Raw genomic sequence first — 20,000 nt, forward strand, 5'->3', positions numbered from 1 at the left:
TAACCAGTTTAACGCAGCGCGGCGCACCCTTTCCCCACTCCGTTCCCGTTCTCCCCACCCATTCTGCATTCGACCCCAGGCTCTCAGTCGCCAGCCGGACAACACAGCGCCGTCTCCCGCCCAAGGGACAGAGCGAACCCAAACCGCAGCGCGGCGGGTAGCTCTCCGCGCTCCCGGCAGGCGGGCCGCCAGCCAGCCGCAACTCGGCGGCTGCTGATTGACAGGCGGGAACACCTATGAGCCTCAGGGGCGGGACGCTACGTCACTTCCTGGCCTTTCGGGGGAGACGGCATATATAAATGCGGTGCTCACGCAGCGCCCTCGCTTCCACAGTATGGCCGGCGACATTAGCTAGCGCTCGCTCTACTCTCTCTAACGGGGAAACAGCGGACTACAAGAGACTGAACTGTATCTGCCTCTATTTCCAACAGACTCACGTTCAACTTTCGCTCACAAAAAAAAAAAAAGCCGGGAAAATTTTATTAATCCTTTTTTTAAAAAAAGTTAATATAAAATTATAGCAAAAAAAAAAAAAAGGAACCTGAACTTTAGTAACACAGCTGGAACAATCCGCAGCGGCGGCGGCAGCGGCGGGAGAAGAGATTTAATTTAGTTGATTTTCTGTGGTTGTTGGTTGTTCGCTAGTCTCACGGTGATGGAAGCTGCACATTTTTTCGAAGGGACCGAGAAGCTGCTGGAGGTTTGGTTCTCCAGGCAGCAACCCGACGCAAACCAAGGATCTGGGGATCTTCGCACCATCCCAAGGTGGGTGCTGGGGGCTGTCGCTGCCTGGAAGGCACCAGCCACGGACTGGGGTCGGGGGCCCCAGGTTCCCGCAGCCTTCAGGTGGGGGTGGGTCCGCGGGCGGGGCTCGTTTCGGCTGCCGTGGGGGGGGGGCCCCCGGCGCGGGGGGGCGCGGCCGCGTCCACGCGGGGCCCGAGCCGACTTCTCCCGCCGCCGTTGCCGGACCGGGCGCTGCCCGGGGGGAGGGGGAGGAGGCCGGCGCGCCGCGTGCTCAGGTAACGTCCCCCGCGCAGCGTGCGGGGCGGCGGGTGGCGCCACTCGGTGTGGTTTGTGGGCCCGCGCCGTCCGACTTTCCCCTCCTGAGTTGGCGGTCGGGACCCCGGGTGGGGGCGCCTTGGGGCCGCGCGGGCTGCCTCCCGGCAGGTGTGGCTCAGAGAGCTTAGTCAGGCGCTACTTCGGGCGTTCCCCTCTCGGGGGGAGGGAGGGAGTGGGTTTGAAGCCGGGCTCGTTCTCTCAGCGTGCTTCGGGAGGTGGGGGCTCTCCCGGTCTCGGACTGAGGGTCTGGCGCGCAGGCCTCCCGCCCGCGGTCGGCGCTGGCAGCATGTGGCGCCCGGGCGGCGGGGATTGGGCGGGAGCAGTGGTGTCGCAGTGGCTGGGCCCCACCGCCGCCCTAACGTGCTCTGCACCAAAATCCTTTTCGGGGCGGCCCCGGAGCCCACCGAGGCTGGCCCCGGAGACTCTTGACCTTGGGTGTGTAACCTGTTACCGCGTCGGCGGGTTCCGGGCGAGGTGCGGGGTGGAGAAAGGTTTGTTTAAATTTACGGGCTAGAGGCCCGTCCGAGCCAGGACATAATACCTTTAATGCCTAAGCCTGCAAAGGAATCTGGGGCCCCAGCCTCCCACCCCCGGCAGTCACGCGAGAGCGCTGGGCTGATCGCGCAGAAAAGAAGAGGTCTTCTCGTGGTCTTGGGAAAGCAGAGAGCAAATGGAAGTACAGGCGGTTGCGAAGGTGCCTGGGCCTTTCCCGTGGCGCTCACACCGCTAGGCACCCCTTGCCTTTCCGCGCACAAGTGCGGCGAGTGTGACGGTGCGGCGGAGGAACCGGCGCGGCTGCCTCGTTGAGGCGACGACCAATGAGCTCCTGGGCCCGACCGAGAGCCTGGCCCCAGGGTGTGGGCCAATGGGCGTTTCAGGAATGTAGGCTGCGCTCGCTGCAGTCCCTGACAAAAAGCAACTGGAGAAGGGAATCCAGGCGGACACGTGCTGCCGGGACTTTTAAGGCAGTAGGTCTGTCTTGAAGGATCCTCTTGCTAAAAGCGTCGTGTTAGCTAGAATGTGACAGGTCTCATTTTTCAAGCTTTGTTCGACACTTAAAATGTCCAATGTAGACCTTCACTATGTGCCAGGTTCAGCTTTAATCACTGTATTATAGGAGGCAGTTACTTACAAATACTGGGAAGCTTAGTATTTCCTCCATTTCACAAAGGGGGAAACTCCCTGGTGGTGATATGCGTCTGGTGAAACAATTGTGATCAGATAATCTAGAAAATCGTGTCATTGAAGAACTAATGAATAAGTCTCTCATAAGGTGGTTAACAAATGGTTTTGCTCTGACTCTTTAAATGTTCTGAAGCTTTATTTGTAAGCACACATTCTTAATAAAGGGAAGAGGGCTTTTCTTCCTTCCAAGTTCTTAGGCAGAAATGCCAGAATTTAAGCTTGGGCTTTTTTGCTTAAGTTCCCTGAGTCAAGGAGGAGGGAGAAAGGGTTATAAAAGGGCAGTTTGCTTTCTGTAAGTAAGAACCACTGTTCCTTTGTACTTTGGTCAGCAGAAATTGTTTTGCTCCCTCAGTGTGGCTCTTAAAATGATGGCAAAAGTTAAACCTTCAAGGACAGAATATTGTTTTGTTCGTGATTTGGTGCGGTAATTTTATAGACCTTTAACATTCGTTAAATCACTATCTTGAGAGATTATACCACACTTAAGCTGCTGTAGATAGAGCAAGTAAGAACTGGAAAATCTGTTTAACTGAGACGTCTTTTGGCAACCTTGGTAGGAACTTTCTCTGTGACCTGTCAATCAAGCATAAATAAATTGCCTCCGGAATATCTAAATTTGAATTCAGCATTTAATAACTAGCTGTTTGATGTCTCTTCATCTCTAAAATGAAGACAGTACTGGTACCTACCTTCATGGAGTAGTTGTGAGGATTAAGTGGGTTACTTTAGGTACACTACTTTAAAAACTGACACATAGTAACCACTCTAAGTTATTATCTTTGGGGGTTTTTGGTTGGGGGGGTGGGGTTTTGGATTTTTTTTGCTTTTTAAAGGCCATTTTTTTTTTCCTTTTCCCTCTTTAAGCAAACAAGGTTGTAGAAGAAAATATGTCAGATGGTAGTCTAAAAGACTACATATTAAAGGGTGTCCTAGCAATTTGATGTATTTTGACTCCAGTAGAGGAGATAGTGTCATTGGGGAGTTTTAGATTGCACCATTATAATACATTCTACGAAGTATTTTATCTTTGTAGCCTTATTTTTATTTAATGATAAAATTTTATTTAATGATAAAAATGTTGAAGGCAGAAAGACCTTATCTCCACTGTCAGTCATCCATTAAAATGCAGACAGACATTTTGTGTAGTGTTTTGTGTCAACATACCACAATTTTTTCATTCTGTTAATGATCTTAACTTAGCAGGTTTGCATCCTATTTAAGATATCTTTACTCACTAGAGGTTAATGAAGATGTTCTTTTTTCCTCCTAAACTTTGTTTTGCTTTTTGTATTTAGATCTGCATTTCCATCTGGAATTGATTTTTATTTTTAATATAGTATGAGGGAATACAATGCACTTGAAGCAAAATTGGCTCATCTTTCCAAGCTTTAACTCCCAAGTTCATCTAGAACTGTTCTGTTAAACATTTCCTACTCTCCTGTAGGCCATTTAGTAGAATTCACCTTAAGTATAATCTGAACAAAGTATGTGATATGGAGAATCTTTTTACTAACTTCTCAAAGGAGACATGGAGCACACTATACAGTTTTTGGTTTTGTTATTTTAAGTAGGAAAATCCTGTCTGCACTGGGTTAAAGAATGCTGGTTGACAATATGGACAATATGGGATTTTTTTTTTTAAGAAGATCATTTTCTTTTTAATGTTTATTGTTTATTTTTGAGGGAGAGACAGCATGAGCAGGGGAGGGTGAGAGAGAGAGGGAGACACAATCTGAAGCAGGCTCCAAGCTCTGAGCTGTCAGCACAGAGCCCAACATGAGGCTCGAGCTGACAAACCGCGAGTTCATGACCTGAGCCGAAGTTGGACATTTAACCCACTGAGCCACCCGGGTGCCCCGCTTAACAGTATGTTTAAGAAAAGCAGCATTCTGGGGCACCCGGTTGGCTCAGTCAGTTGGGCGTCTTCAGCTTAGGTCATGATCTCGCGGTTCGTGGGTTTGAGGCCTGCGTCAGGCTCTGTGCTGGCAGCTCAGAGCCTGGAGCCTGCTTCTGATTGTGTCTCCCTCTCTCTCTGTCCCTCCCCCTGCTCATGCTCTGCCTCTCTCTCTCAAAAATAAATATTTTTTTAAAAAGCAGTATTCCATATCAATAAAGGAATAGATGATGTGTTCTAAAACTGGCTTATTTCACACATTATATTATAGGAAGTGGCTGCTATGGGGAGGAAGTCTGTTGGAAAATTAGAAATTTTGAGGAGAGGAAAGGTTTTTTGCTTTTGAATTCATAGCCCTGAGCTATTTTTCTTAGTAATGAAGTGGGTTCAGATAGGAAATTGTAGTGGAGGCGAAGAGAATAAAAATTATGGGAAGGTTAGAGGTGTATTATTTGCAGTTAATGTGAAACTATAAAAACTACAATCTATGGTGGTCATGTTGGAAACAACATTTAGGACAAAGCGGGATGTTCTGCCATTTCTCTCCTTCAAATTTTGTAAGCTACAATTTAAATCACTATCCATATAATTACTGCTACATTCAGTTGATTACTTTCAACCAGGTGCACTTTAAAAAGGGTGGCTTGGAGATAGCAGTTTAAACTTTTTCAAAACTTCTTTGAGAAAGGTAACAAGAGAAGCTTACTTCAATAGGAAGCTTTTCTACTTCAAACCTTTTTACACTAAAAGGTTTTTTGGGTAGGGGTTGTAAATTCCTTCAATGTAAAATTACTGATTCTGCAATAGTGTGCAATGATGTAGTCAAGTAAGGTAGGAGTTCTGGGAAAGTTAATTTTGAGGTATGACTTAGAATCCTTGCAACCAGCCCTCATCCTTTACATAAAATTAAATTGTAGTTTATAGTGTCTGATCTGCTGCATCTTAGTAGGATCCAACTCTTTGGGTGACATGAGTGATAAAACTGCTCTGAAGGGTTTCTTCCACCTGCGAGCAGCATTCTGTTCCTTCAGACATTTACTTTGTAAAATTGAGATTAAGAAACCTCTAACACGTGGAGCACTTGGGTGGCTCTGTCGGTTAAAGTGTCCGACTCTTGATTTCAACTCAGGTCATGATTTCATGCTTTGTGGGATCGAGCCCATGTCAGGCTCTGCTGCACTGCTAGCATGGAGCCTACTTGGGATTCTCTCTCTCTCTCTCTCTCTCTCTCTCTCTCTCTCTGCTCTTCCCGTTTGAGCTCTCTTTCTCAAAGTAAATAAATTAAAAAAAATTTTTTTAAGCATCTAACATAAAATTTACCACTTTAACCATTTTTTGTAATTTTCTTTTTTTGAGAGAGAGTGAGGGGGGTGCAGAGAGAGTGGAATAGAGGATCCCAAGTGGGCTCTGCTCTCAGCCCAGAGTCTGCTTCACATCTTCTCTCCCTGTCTCCCTGCGCCTTCCCTGCTCCTGCTATCTCAAAAATAAACATTTAAAAATATTTTTATAATTTTAATTTTTTTTAATTTTTACTTATTTTTTTAAAATTTACATCCAAGTTAGCATATGGTGCATCAATGGTTTCAGTAGATCCTTTAATGCCCCTTACCTGTGTATCCCATCCCCCCTTCCACAACCCCCATTAGCAACCCTGTTTGTTCTCCATATGTAAGAGTCTCATGTTTTTGTTCCCTTCCCTTATGTTCATATGTTTTGTATCTTAAGTCCTCATATGAGTGAAATCATATGATGTTGGTCTTTCTCTGACTGATTTCGCTTAGCATGATACCCTCTAGTTCCATCCACGTAGTTGCAAATGGCAGGATTTCATTCTTTTTGTTTGCCAAGTAATACTCCATTGTATGTGTATGTGTGTTTGTGTGTATATACCACATCTTCATCCATCCTTTGGTGGACCTTTGGGCTCTTTCCATACTTTGGCTATTGCTGATAGTGCTGCTGTAAACATTGGGGTGCGTGTGCCCCTTCGAAACAGCATACCTGTATTCTTTGGATAAATACCTAGTAGTGCCATTGCTGGATCGTAGGGTAGTTCTATTTTTAGTTTTTTGAGGAACCTCCATCCTGTTTTCCAGAGTGGCTGCACCAGCTTGCATTCCCACCAGCAGTGCCAAAGAGATCCTCTTTCTCTGCATCCTTGCCAACATCCGTTGTTGCCTGAGTTGTTAACGTTAGCCATTCTGACAGGTGTGAGGTGGTATCTCATTGTGGTTTTGATTTGTCTTTCCCTGACGATGAAGGATGCTGAGCCATTTTTTCATGTGTCAGTTGGCCATCGGGATGTCTTTGGAGAAGTGTCTATTCATGTCTTTTACCCATTTCTTCACTGAATTATGTTTTTTGGGTGTTAAGTTTGATAAGTTTTTATAGATTTTAGATACTAACCCTTTATCTGATATGTCTGTGTTGTTTGTAAATATCTTCTCCCATTCCATCGGTTGCTTTTAGTTTTGCTGATTGTTTCCTTTGCTGTGCAGAAGAAGCTTTTTGTTTTGATGAGGTGTCAATAGTTGCTTTGGTTTCCCTTGTTTCTGGAGACATATTGAGTGAGAAGTTGGCTGTGGCCAAGATCAAAGAGTTTTTGCCTGCTTTCTCCTCTAGGATTTTGATGGCTTCCTGTCTTACATTTAGGTCTCTCATCCATTTTGAGTTTATTTTTGTGTATGGTGTAAGAAAGTGGTCCAGGTTCATTTTTCTGCATGTCACTGTCCAGTTTTCCCAGCACTACTTGCTGAAGAGACTGTCTGTTGGATATTCTTTCCTGTTTTGTCAAAGATTAGTTGGTCATACGTTTGTGGATCCATTTCTGGGTTCTGTATTCTGTTCCATTGATGTGAGTGTCTGTTCTTGTGCTAGTACTATACTGTCTTGATGATTACAGCTTTGTAATACAGCTTGAAGTCCGGAACATTTAAAGATATTTTTAAATGATGTGTACACCCAACATGGAACTTGAACTCCACCCTGAGTTCAAGGGTTGCACACTCCACCAACTGAGCCAGCCAAGTGCTGCATTGGGTTATTTATTTTTGTTCTTGTGGAAGTTCCTTATATATTCTGAATGTTTACCTTTTATCACCTATTTGATTTGCAAATATTTTTTCCAATTCTGTATTGTGTTTTCACTCTTTTGAATGCTTTCCTGTGATGTGCAAAAGTTAAGTTTGATACAGTCCCATTTGTCTTTTTTTGCCTTTGTTGTCTGTGCTTTTTGTGTCATATCTAAGAAAGCACTGACAGATCCAGTCTGCTGAAGCGTTTCCCCATGTCTTCTAGGACTTTTGTAGCTTTAGGTCTTAATTTTTGTCTTTAATCTATCTTAAATTAATTTTTGTAGATGGTCTTAGGAAGGATCCAACTTTATTATTTTGTGTAAACACCCAGTTTTCCTAGCACCATCAGATGACTCCCCCCCCCCCCCCCCCCCCAGGGTTGTAGTGGTGGGACCTTTGTTGAAGGTCATTTGAGGCATTTACTTACTATATTTAAAAGTATGGTCAGTTGTCCATTTGGGGTCTTGTTGAATCAGATAACAAGTCGTTTTAGTTGTTTCTTTTCCCTTGTAAACAATCCGGCTTGTTCTGTTTTCATTAAATCACAGACTCTTTAAGAAAACTTTAAATATAGGGGTGCCTGGGTGTCTCCGTTGGTTGCATGACTCTTGATTTAGGCTCAGGTTATGGTATCACAGTTAATGAGATGAAGTCCCGCTTATGGTCACTATCAGCACTGAGCCTGCTTGGGATTCTGTCTCTCTCTCCCTGTCCCTCTGTCCCTCCCTGCACATAAGTGCACTCTCTCTTTCTCTCTCTATAAATAAACTTTTGGGGTGCCTGGGTGGCTCAGTCAGTTGAGCGTCTGACTTCGGCTCAGGTCATGATCTCACAGCTCGTGAGTTCAAGCCCCGCATCAGGCTCTGTGCTGACAGCTCAGAGCCTGGAGCCTGCTTCCAATTCTGTGTCTCCCTCTCTCTTTGCCCCTAACCTACTCGTGTTCTGTCTCTGTCTCTCTCAAAAATAAATAAACATTTAAAAAACTTTTAAAAAATAAATAAGCTTTTTTTAAAAAAAAATTTATTTTTAACATTTTATTTATTTTTGAGGGACAGACCAAGCACGAGCAGGGGAAAGGCAGAGAGAGAGGGTGACTCAGAAACCGAAGCAAGTGACTCAAATCCGAGCTGTCAGCACAGAGCTGGACTCTGGGCTCAAACTCATGAACTGTGAGCTCATGACTTGAGCTGAATTTGGATGTTTCACTGACTGAGCCTCCCTGGCGTCCCTAAAAAAAATTAAATTAAATATAAAATATAAAATTTTGCTTTTCTGGCATAGTGATCTAAGATTATTCAATCCATGTACTGTTACTAGTAAAGAGTATCCTATTTTGGGGTGATACATGATCTGGTTGTCTGGGATCCAGTAAAGCTTTATTTACAAAAGGAGGCTTGGGGCGCCTGGGTGGCTCAGTTGGTTGAGTGCCCGACTTTGGCTCAAGTCATGATCTCATGGTTGTTGAGTTTGAGCCTTAGGTTGGTGTTGGTTTTTCACCTTTCTTTTCATATACATGTATTGACATTTTCGGTTTTATTTCTCTCACATCTTGCCCCTTGATTTATTCATTCTTTGAAAGCCTGTGGGCTATTCTAAGATTGTCGTTTTGGTTGATAAACCATCCAGTTGTTTTAGCAAGTGTTGTGGGTTTGTTTGTTTTTTTTATGTTTATTTTTGAGAGAGAGCATGAGCGAGGAAGGGGCAGAGAGAGAAAAGGAGACACAGAATCCGAAGCAGGCTCCAGGCTCTGAGTTGTCAGTACAGAGCCCGATGTGGGGCTCAAAGCCACAAACCATGAGATCATGACCTGAGCTGAAGTTGGACGCTTAACCAACTGAACCACCCAGGCACCCCAAAGTGTTTTTTGTAATGTTGATTTATTTTGAGAGAGCACCTGTGCATGAGTGGGGTGGGGGCAGAGAGAGAGAAGGAGGGAGAATCCCAAGCAGGCTCTGCCCTGATAGCACAGAGTCTGATATAGGCTCGAACACACGAACCAGGAGATCATGACCTGAGCCAAAACCAAGAGTCTTAGATGCCCAGCCAACTGAGCCACCCAGGCACCCCTAAAGTTTTTTAAAGCAATTGTGTTCTTTCATACTGTGACTTTGAAAAAATACTAGATGGTTTCTATTAGATGAGGAAGAGCTTGGTTGCAAAAATTATTAACTAATGAGTGAGTGCAAGAGCATTCTGGTGACCCTCAAGGTGGAATAAGCACACTGTCTAGCGTTTACTAAAAACTTTGGACAGAATGCATGGATCAGCTGAGGATTCTGGAAAGTAAATGTTAGCAGGTGAATTGGAGAAGGAAACCATAACTCAAAATAGCACTGAGACAGCTATGATTTCCTGTTTTTTATTTCCTTTGGTTATCTCTTGGGGTGGTCTGAAAAGCTGCCAGAAGCTGGTAGCTGCACACTAGGTGCAGACAAAAAGAGCTCCGAAAGAGGGCCAACCTGGTCCAAGAGAGTGGGGGGAAATCTTTTTTGTTTTTGTATTGCTTTGCTTTTTGTGTGTGTGTTTTGGCCAGAAGAACTGTGGTCCCAAAAGTAAAGAGCATCATGGATATATCCCTGTTGATATTTTTTCTTTTCGTTTCCCTGTTTGGCTAGAGAGGGACAGATAGTCAAGGCAGAGTGGAGAGAACCAAGAATTGGGCCCTTACCCTGAACCAGAAATTTTCAGCAAGATTATGGGGAGGAGAAAGATGAAGAAAGTGATCCCATAAAGATTTATATGAATACCACTGAGCTGCTCCTGTATGGATTTGATCACAATTTATCAAAGGCTTTGAAAAGTGATAGGTCACCTCCCAGTCCCAGTCTGGCCACTGGGTGACAAGCAGGGCAGATCTGAATACCATGGCAGGGGCTTTCATAACTAAACAGAAATCATAACATATAACCCATAGAAGTTGGGTAAAAACTTGAAGACTGAACTTAACCATTTCAATTGCCTGCTAAAACAATTTTTTTAATTACTTTTTTAATGTTTGTTTATTTTTGAGAGTAAGAGAGGGAGACACAGAGTGTGAGCAAGGGAGAGGCAAAGAGAGGGAGACAAAGAATCCTAAGCAGGCTTTAGGCTCCAAGCTGTCAGCACAGAACCCAACATGGGGCTCAAACTCCCAAGCCATGAGATCATGACCTGAGCTGAAGTCAGATGCTTAACTGAACCACTCAGTTACCCCTAAAACAATTTTTAAAAATCAGCATGCTCCATAGGATTTAAACAAGATTTAAAATTATATAACATGATCACAATGCTAAGGATGCAATCATAAATTAATAACAAATCACCAGGAAATTCTCAGCATCCATCAAAGGAAAAAGACTGCAACTTCAAGGTGATGCAGATCAAGATTTACAAACAGCTATCATAACCATTCCATAAGAAGTAAGAGCAAATTTTTTTTTTTTTTTTTTTTTTTTTTGGTATGTGAGAGAGACAATCTGAGGGGGGTAGGGGCAGAGAGAGAGGGAGACACAGAATCCAAAGCAGGCTCCAGGCTCTGCGCTGTCAGCACAGAGCCTGATGTGGGGCCTGAGCCCAGGAACCATGAGACCATGACCTTAGCTGAAGTCAGCCATTCAACCAGCTGAACCACCCAGGTGCCCCTTGAAATAAGAATGAATACTCTTAAAAGGAAAGACGAAGTCTTAGAGAAATAAAAGAAAAAATTAAAAATACAGCAGGAAAGGGGCACCTTGGTGGCACAGTAGGTTGAGCATCTGACTTTAGCTCAGGTCATGATCTCGCAGTTTGAGTTCGGGCCCCACATTGAGCTCACTGTTGTTAGTGCAGAACCTCCTTTGGGTCCACTGTCCCCACCTCTCCCCTGTTTGTACTCTCAAAAAAAAAAAAATCAGGAAAATAACTACTGGAATAAAAAGTTTATTGGGTGGGCTTTAGTAGAATGGAGATGACAGAAGATTGACTGAACTTGAAGATAGATCAGTAGGAGTTACCCAAGTTGAACAACACAGAAAAGATTGGAAGAAATGTCCCAAAGGTCTCTCAGGTTCTGTTCAGACCAAAAAGTTTAATATGTTTGCATCAGCAGATTACCCAGAAAGAGAAGGGTGTGTTGCAGGAAAAAACCTGAAAACAGAACTATGTTCATTATAATGAGTAGATTCTACAACTAAATTATTTGGCCATGAAATGAGTAAGTTCCATTTATGTAGATTAAAATAAGATGGCATTTCAAGTGGAATGATCTAGTTAACAAGATAAACTTACCTTTTTAATAAGAATTGCCCTCTAAATACCTGAATTATTAGCATGACAAATTTAAACAGTAAAGGATCATGTAACTATTTTAAATTTAAAAATTTTAGGGCTATAGCGGGGGGCCTACCTGGCTCATTTGGTAAAGCATGTGACCTTTTGATCTCAGTCACGGATTCAAGCGCCACATTGGGCATAGGGATTACTTTTTAAAAATAAATGAAAATTCAAGGCTGTTATTTCTCCAAATGTCCATAAGATCTCATCAGAATAATTACTTATTGCCAAAGTCAACAAATATTTGAGGACCTTCTATGAGCTGGACTAGGCACTGGAGATAAACACAATACAACACAAAGTCCCTAACTACACAGAATGAGTGTAGTGGGATTGGCATGAATACCAAAATAGCCACACAAATACTAGGTAAGCGTTCTGAGTTTGTTTTTTTTTTTAACGTTTATTTATTATTGAGAGACAGAGTATGAGCATGGGAGGGGCAGAGAGAGGAGGAGACACAGAATCCGAAGCAGGTTCCAGGCTCTGAGCTGTCAGCACAGAGCCCGATGCAGGGCTCGAACCCACAAACCGCGAGATCATGATCTGAGCCAAAGTCGAACCCTTAACCGACTGAGCCACCCTAGGCGCCCCAGCATTCTGAGTTTTAAAACCCTTTGAGGTGCCTGGGTGGCTTAGTCAGTTGAGGGTCCGACTAAGGTCATGATCCCAGTGGGGTTGTCGGATTGAACCCCATGTCGGGCTCTGTGCTGAGCGTGGGACCTGCTTGGATTCTCTCTGCCCCTGCCCCCCACCATTATGTGTGCACGTGCTCTCTTTTTCTCTGTAAAGTAAAAAAACCTTTTAATGACATTTGGTCTGGTGGGAATAGTGAGGTGATTTGAACTAGAAGAAGGGGGCTGAGGACAGGAGTTCTAGGTAGGGTGAAACTAGGGAAAAGCCCAGTGTGACTGAAATACTGGGAATGGGGATAGAGCTAGTTACCTGTATATTTTGTCTGTGTGTTTTATTTATTTCAACTGTTCTTCTGATACAGTGTCTTTATATTGCAAATTTTGAGTCAAATGAGAAGGGGAATGCCAGGAGATAGGAAGATTAGATAATAGTTTATTCTCTGGGTGTAAAAAAGGATCACTCTGTAATGAGGGGACCTGGAACTGTTGAGGGATAGATTGACTATACTGAAAATAAAGAACGTAAGCTTATAGTGACTGGGATTCCTAGCCCCTTACCCTGTTTTGCCTACTAGAAATCTTAATGCTCTTTAGGCAAGAGAATGGAATATTTCGGTAATCTGACTTGCCCAGGAAAGAACTTTAAAAAAAAAATAGTGATAGGGAAGGAGTTCCTCAGTGAAACCACCCAGTCACCGTGCCCTGCATAAAGGCCCACAGTAAATACACCCCATCCGGGTGTGTAGACCTTCTGACTAGCTAAGTCTTAGTACCCTATTCCTGGCCAAGAATCACTCAAAAGAAATGTTGAAAGGAAACAGTTGGGGGAAGATCTAAGGATAAATTAATGCATAGAAAACCAAACCAAATGAAAAAGCAGGACAACTTTTAAATACAGAGAAAAACAAAGTTATACAAGAAAGAAAAAGTTCATGGAGCACAATTAAAAGTCTTAACATACTGTTAACACTGCTGTATGATTCATGAAAGTTAAGAGAATAAATCCTAAGAGTTCTCATAGTGGAAATTTTTTTCTTCTTTTGCTTTCTCTTTTTATTGTATCTGAGATGGATGCTAAACTTACTGCAGTAATCATTTCACAATATGTAAATCAAGCCATTATGCTGTAGGCCATAAACTTACGTACAACGATATGTATGTCACTTATAAAACTGGGGGTGAGGGAGTCAGCATGGATAGTGAATAAAAACTGAGAAGGGGTGGGGCGCCTGGGTGGCGCAGTCGGTTAAGCGTCCGACTTCAGCCAGGTCACGATCTCGCGGTCCGTGAGTTCGAGCCCCGTGTCAGGCTCTGGGCTGATGGCTCAGAGCCTGGAGCCTGTTTCCGATTCTGTGTCTCCCCCTCTCTGCCCCTCCCCCGTTCATGCTCTGTCTCTCTCTGTCCCAAAAATAAATAAACATTTAAAAAAAAAAAAAAACTGAGAAAGGGTGATAGGACTCAGTAGCATAGCCAGTGAGTGTAGAATTCTAATGGGTGAGCTGAATTCTAATGGGAAGTCATTAGGTAAGATCTAAATTAGATAAGCTCTAAAGAGAGACCCCTGTGCTTCAAAATTCAACTTAAAGCTTCTTGTATTTATAGTGTATTAATTATAATTAATATTTATATTAATATTGTATTAACATTATTTACCTTTGTGTTCAGTATTTTGAACACAGTATTTTTTTTTTTAAGTTTATTTATTTTTGACAGAGACAGAGTGCTAGCATGAGCTGGAGAGGGGCAGGGAGAGAGGGAGACACAGAATCTGAAGCAGGCTCCAGGCTCTGAGCTGTCAGCACAGAGCCCGACGTGGAGCTCGAACTCACAAACTGAGATCATGACCTGGGCTGAAGTCGGATGCTTAACCGACTGAGCCACCCAGGCGCCCCAGTATTTGAATTCTTATCATAGGTAAATTTTGTATGCATTATGTAATTTAATCTTTATTAGTCATATGAGGTAGGTCTTATTGCCCACCAGATATTTAAAAAAAAAAAAAAGCCTTGGGACACCTAGGTGGCTCAGTCAGTTGAGCATCTGACTCTTGATCTCAGCTCTAGTCTTGATCTCTGGGTTTTAGGGTCGTAGGTTCGAGCCCAGGCATGAGGCCTACTGGAGAAGAAAAAAAAAAAAGCCTATTTATGGAATACTGGGTCCCAGACACCTGGGTGGCTCAGTTGGTTAAACGTCTGACTTCAGCTCAGATCAGATCAGTTGGTGAGTTTGAGCCCTGCATTGGGCTCTGCGCAGGCAGCTCAGAGGGTGGAGCCTGCTTTAGATTCTGTGTATCCCTCTCTCTGCCCCTTTCCTGCTGATCCTCTTTCTCTGTCAAAAATAAACATTAAAAAAAATTTTTTTTAGAATACAGTGGGTTCTGAAATGCATACATTAGTGAATTTTGAGTCTTAGAAATGGGAAAGCCCAAGCTGTTGCTTGGCTTCCTGAAATAAGAGGATTCAGATGATCAGTTTGTATTGTTCAGAACTGCGTCTTAATTGCAACTTTTTTTCTTTCCTAAATAAAAAATTGTACCATTTAAAAAATTTGAAACAAACTGCAAAAATATGTCCCACTCCAATGTGTATTTAAGTTTTTTCAGATAGGTGTCAGTACTGTTCAATTTAACTAATTTACCCAACGTATTAATGTAATTACTGCCTTCTCTATTGGTCACATAATTGCCCACTGGGCCAGTAATAATCTCTTCTAAAAATGATGAAACAGGCACAAAATGCTGGTAGGATTGATTGGCACTGTGCTTGATTTTTTTTTTTTAATTTTTTTTAATGTTTATTTTTGAGAGAGAGCAAGCGACAGAAGCAGAGACTGAGAATCCTAAGTAGGCTGCTGTTAGCTCAGAGCCAGAGGCAGAGCTCTATCTCATGAACCGTGAGATCATGACCTGAGCAAAATCAAAGGTCAGATGCTCAATCAACTGAGCCACCCAAGGCATGCCACCTGTTTTTGTGCTGGCTATATTGTTGAGGATTTCTTTCTTTCTTTTTTGTATCTTTTTTTTTTTTTTTTGTATTATTTATTTTGAGAGAGAGCACAAGCGGGGGAGGGACAGAGAGAAGGAGAGACAGAATCCCAAGCAGGCTAATAATCCGCATCATTAGTCCAGAGCCCCATCGCACCCCTCGAGATCATGACCTGAGCCAAGATCAGGAGTTCCACATTTAACAACTGTGGCACCCAGCACCCCTGTTGAGAATTTCTTAAAGATTCTTAACTGGATAAGAAAACTAACCATAATATGCTATTTTGGGGGGTATTCAAGAATGAACTGCCAAACATTAAGAGCCTTAAATACATTTCTAGCCTTGGGGCGCCTGGGTGGGTCAGTCCATTGATCCTTGGTCTTCTGGCTCAGGTTATGATCTCACAGTTCGTGAGTTCAAGTCCCACATGGGCTAGCTGCTGTCAGCCTGTCAGCACAGAGCCTGCTTTAGATCCTCTGCCCCCCCCCCGCCCCCGCCAACTCTCTGCCTCTCCCCTGCTCATCCATGCGTGCGCTCTCTCTCTCTCTCAAAAATAAATATTTAAAAATACTAAAAAAACATTCCTAGTATGTTTTTTTAACTGGTAATTTTAAGTTTGTCCTGTGGAACTGTTTTATGTATTTCTGTTTATAGTGGGCATGTTAAAGAGGAAGCACTTTAAAACATTTTTTTTAATGTTTATTATTTTTTAGGCGGGGAGAGGAGAAGAGAGAGAGGGAAACACAGAATCTAAGCAAGTTCCAGGCTCTGAGCTATCAGCACAGAGCCTGATGCTGGGCTTGAACCCACAAGCCATGAGATCATGACCTGAGCTGAAGTTGGACACCTAACCAACTAAGCCACCCGGGCACCCCAAAAAGGAATCACTTCTTAGGTTTCAGATAAATTAAAACTACTTTATTTAGTTATGCCTATTTGACTTCCATTTTGCTGTCTATTACCTGTACTTAACAGACTACTTTGTTGAAATGGACATTTCCTGATCCTATTAAAGAGCTTGGAGTGTTCCCAAAATTGCCAGCAAAAGCCATTTTTCAAGTTTTTTATGCTCTTAGACTTTAGACACCACTAGGTATTATGATCATCAGCTGCCAAATTGATAGAAAATAGTATCTATACACTGAGTACCAGTTTACTTGCTGTCAGGCCTTTAAATCTTTTTTGCCAGGCTAATCAGTGAAGAAATGGTGCTCTTTAAATTGTAATTCCAATAGTAAGGTTTAAAAAATCTAAGAATTTGAGGGGCGCCTGGGTGGCTCAGTCAGTTGAGCGTCCGACTTCAGCTCAGGTCATGATCTTGCAGTCTGTGAGTTCAAGCCCCGCGTTGGGCTCTGGGCTGACAGCTCAGAGCCTGGAGCCTGCTTCAGATTCTGTGTCTCCCTCTCTCTCTGCCCCTTCCCTGCTCATGCTCTGTCTCTCTCCATCTCAAAAATAAATAAAATTTTTAAAAAAAACCTTAAAATCTAAGAATTTGATAGACAAAAAACCTCTCATTTTAACTTAATTTCTTTACTGGCTTGCTGGTGAAAAGGTAATGATTTTCCTTGGTTTATGGGCCTTTTTAATTTGCTCTGTGCATGGCTTACTCATTTTGTCATTTGTTTTTTCTTAATAAATTGTAAGTAGTGTATAATTTCCAGTTTTCCAGTTTACTCTTTGTTATTGAGGGGATATGTCAATTATAGATGGACTTTAGAAATAAAGCTAAATATTATTCATAAGAGAAGATGGAACAAGAATGTGACAACATAAAAAATCCATTGTGTAAATTGTTAGAACATTCAAGTGTGAGAGTTTTATAATTTTTATTCGAGTAGTCAAGTGCTGTTATGACTTAATCACATTTTTTTGTGTGTTAAATAATAGATCCGAGTGGGACATACTTTTGAAGGATGTGCAATGTTCAATCATAAGTGTGACAAAAACTGACAAGCAGGAAGCTTATGTACTCAGGTAAGTCCTGCAAAAACCAGCTTTTTAGCTACCTGATAGCAGTCTGAACCATACATTCATTACATGGAATCGCAAATTGTTCCTCTGGATTTTAGTTCTATAGTCATTTTTACTTTGAGAAATATAGTATAAAATAAAGTTTTGTTTGTTTGTTTGTTTAAGTTTACTTATTTTGTGAGGGAGAGAGAGAATCCCAAGCAGGCTCCATGCGTCAGCACAGAGCTCAACCTCATGAACCCTGTGAGATCGTGACCTGAGTTGAAACCAAGAGTCTGGACACTTAAACTGAGCCACATAGGCACCCCTAAAATGTTTGCTTTAGATGTCCCAGTGTGTTCTGAATTTTTACCTAATAGCTCTTCAAGATGGTTGCCATCTTTACCTCCTTGTAGTTAGCAGAAAGTATCTGTAAAAGGTGGTAGAGTGGCATTGTCCTTTTACCCTCAGCCCCAGATAGAGAGGCCTTCCTGTTTAGTGTATGCCTCTCACTGTCAGAACTTCGAGCAAAGTGAAAATTTAGCTTCTTCCTGTAAATACAATTGCTATAATAGAAGAAAGCCATTCAACATGTTTATAGGTACAAAGCTAATTTATTCAATGAAAATACTAATTTCTTATACATGTTATAATGGACCTTGGGGCTACTGGATTAACAAAGTACATAAGGTGTCTGGTTTGTTTTTATCACATGCTTATTATGTGCTAAGAATATAATGGTGAGTAAAAACAAACATTCCTTTTCTTCATGGAGCTTATTATCTAGTGAAAGAAATAATGAGATGGTTACAGAAATATGTGTGAGAGTGGGTAGTAGTACAAGGTGAGACATGAATTTAGTAAATAATATCCTAAGATAGGTGAGGTGAGGAGGAAAGTTTAACAGTAAAAGGGGATTTGTATAATGAGCTGATATGCTTTGTACCTGATTCAAGACCTGTTTGTGGGGTTCTAGAACCTTAAACTCATTTTTGTATGCTAGAAAGGGCGGGATACTGTAGTATATTTTATGCTTCCTTGAGATCCTCACATTTTAAATTAATAGCCAAATTTTAGATTGTAAATGATAATCCAGTAGTAGATGAATTGTATCTCAGTAATACATAAACGTCATTATAACATTGTGACTTTTTCCAAATGCAGTGAGAGTAGCATGTTTGTCTCCAAGAGACGTTTCATTTTGAAGACATGTGGTACCACCCTCTTGCTGAAAGCACTGGTTCCCCTGTTGAAACTTGCTAGGGATTACAGTGGGTTTGACTCAATTCAAGTAAGTAATCAAACATTTAATCCTTTTTTCTAGACAAATGTTAGGGTTCTGTGATATGCCTAGTAAATAAATTTTTGTATACTTCTTAGTTGTGATGGGTAGTCACTGATTTTTTTGAAACTAAATGTATACATGTTCTCAAAAATCATTGTTTCCATGCCTATTTAAAACCTCAGATCCAAAATTACTGCTCTAGAAATAATGTACCTTGTTTCTACCGCTGTTAAGACCCATCATGTATAGATTGGGTATTTTTTAGTTTCTAGAAATTCAGAGATGTGATCTGCATTCTTAATACATTGTTGATACTCTTCTCCAGCTTAAATAAAGTTGGTCTGTATGACAGTAATTTATGGATATTGGTCTGAAACCTTGCTCTGACACCAGGGTCTTCATTTTTGTTTGTTGGCCAGCAAAAGATCACCTATCTTTTAAACCTATTAAAGGGAAAACATGTTAAATTTCATTAGAGAAAATATTTATAGATTTGATTTTGTTATGCATATGCAGAAAATAGTTGACTAGGAAAGGTGATAGAATTCTGTGTATGAAGTTATCTGTCTTTTTCAGAGCTTCTTTTATTCTCGTAAGAATTTCATGAAGCCTTCTCACCAAGGGTACCCACACCGGAATTTCCAGGAAGAAATAGAGTTTCTTAATGCAATTTTCCCAAGTAAGTTTAAATAGAATTGAAACTTGTTTCCTTAGAGGTTATATCCTTTCAGAGATCTTTTTATATTTGTGAAAGCATATGTATGCAAGGATATATATTAAGGATAAATATGTCAATAAAGTTAATTACAAATTCTAGAGTGTATATATGCTCGGTAAGGTCAGTGTTGACAGGATGGAAGAAGAAAATGAATTGATAACTTGCCAGAAGGAGACATGATCTTTGTCTAGCCAGTTGCTCTAATTTATATCTAATTTAATGGTTATGAAGGCCGTGCTCTCTTCCTTCAGAAAAAGGTATAGTGACTTCATAAACCCATGCTAAGATGCTGTTCCATATAAGAAACTTGGGCTTGGCATTCTATTCAGGAATTGAACTGGCTTAAAAATGATAAACAGTGAGATCAGAGTGTCACTTCAACCAAATTGGCAAGATTTTCTTCCATTTACTAACTTTTTATTTATAGGCCATCCTTTTTGAACTTCAAGGTCAGGGAACTAAAAGTTATCTAATCTAATACCCTTAATACACTTATATCCTAGAAGAGGCTGAAAACCTAGGATGATTTTACTAATTTGGCACAAAACCATTCACAGGCATGATTTAAGATTCCCCCCCTCCTCCCTCACAGACATGATTTGAAAAGAAAGTCCAATTTCTATCCTGTTCTTAATCTAATATGAAACTATACAAGGCTGTATCAGTGCCGAGTAGAATTTAGTGTAAATATCTTCCAGTTAATTTACTGTGTTAAATGAGGCTTTGGAACAACAATATGGAAGGAGCATAATACATAAATGACTTGTATTTACTTGGGAGTGTATAGAGAAACAGGTGATCAAATTCCATTTCCTTAATGGAGTTTTAGGGGGAGAGGGTGAGCCATACTTTCCTCAGCACTCAGACTAACTCCCTAGCTGAAGTATATCTCTAATGATTTTTTTTTTTTTTTTTTTTTTTTTTTT

General features: G+C 41.7%; 1 protein-coding gene across 1 annotated transcript in view; it reads left to right on the forward strand.

Moving 5' to 3' along the window:
* The first annotated feature begins 306 nt into the window (after nucleotides 1-306).
* The window catches only part of AMD1 (adenosylmethionine decarboxylase 1), a 25,138-nt gene continuing 5,444 nt past the window's right edge, over nucleotides 307-20,000 (forward strand). Inside the window, exons 1-4 of the mRNA XM_040474385.1 lie at nucleotides 307-765; nucleotides 17,009-17,095; nucleotides 18,236-18,362; nucleotides 18,933-19,035. Of these exons, the coding sequence (XP_040330319.1) occupies nucleotides 656-765; nucleotides 17,009-17,095; nucleotides 18,236-18,362; nucleotides 18,933-19,035 (427 nt within the window). The 5' untranslated portion in view covers nucleotides 307-655. The remainder of the gene's footprint in view (nucleotides 766-17,008; nucleotides 17,096-18,235; nucleotides 18,363-18,932; nucleotides 19,036-20,000) is intronic.

The sequence above is a fragment of the Herpailurus yagouaroundi genome, unplaced genomic scaffold, assembly GCF_014898765.1.
Source record: "Herpailurus yagouaroundi ecotype Mexico unplaced genomic scaffold, PumYag 139, whole genome shotgun sequence".
Classification (NCBI taxonomy): Eukaryota; Metazoa; Chordata; class Mammalia; order Carnivora; family Felidae; genus Herpailurus; species Herpailurus yagouaroundi.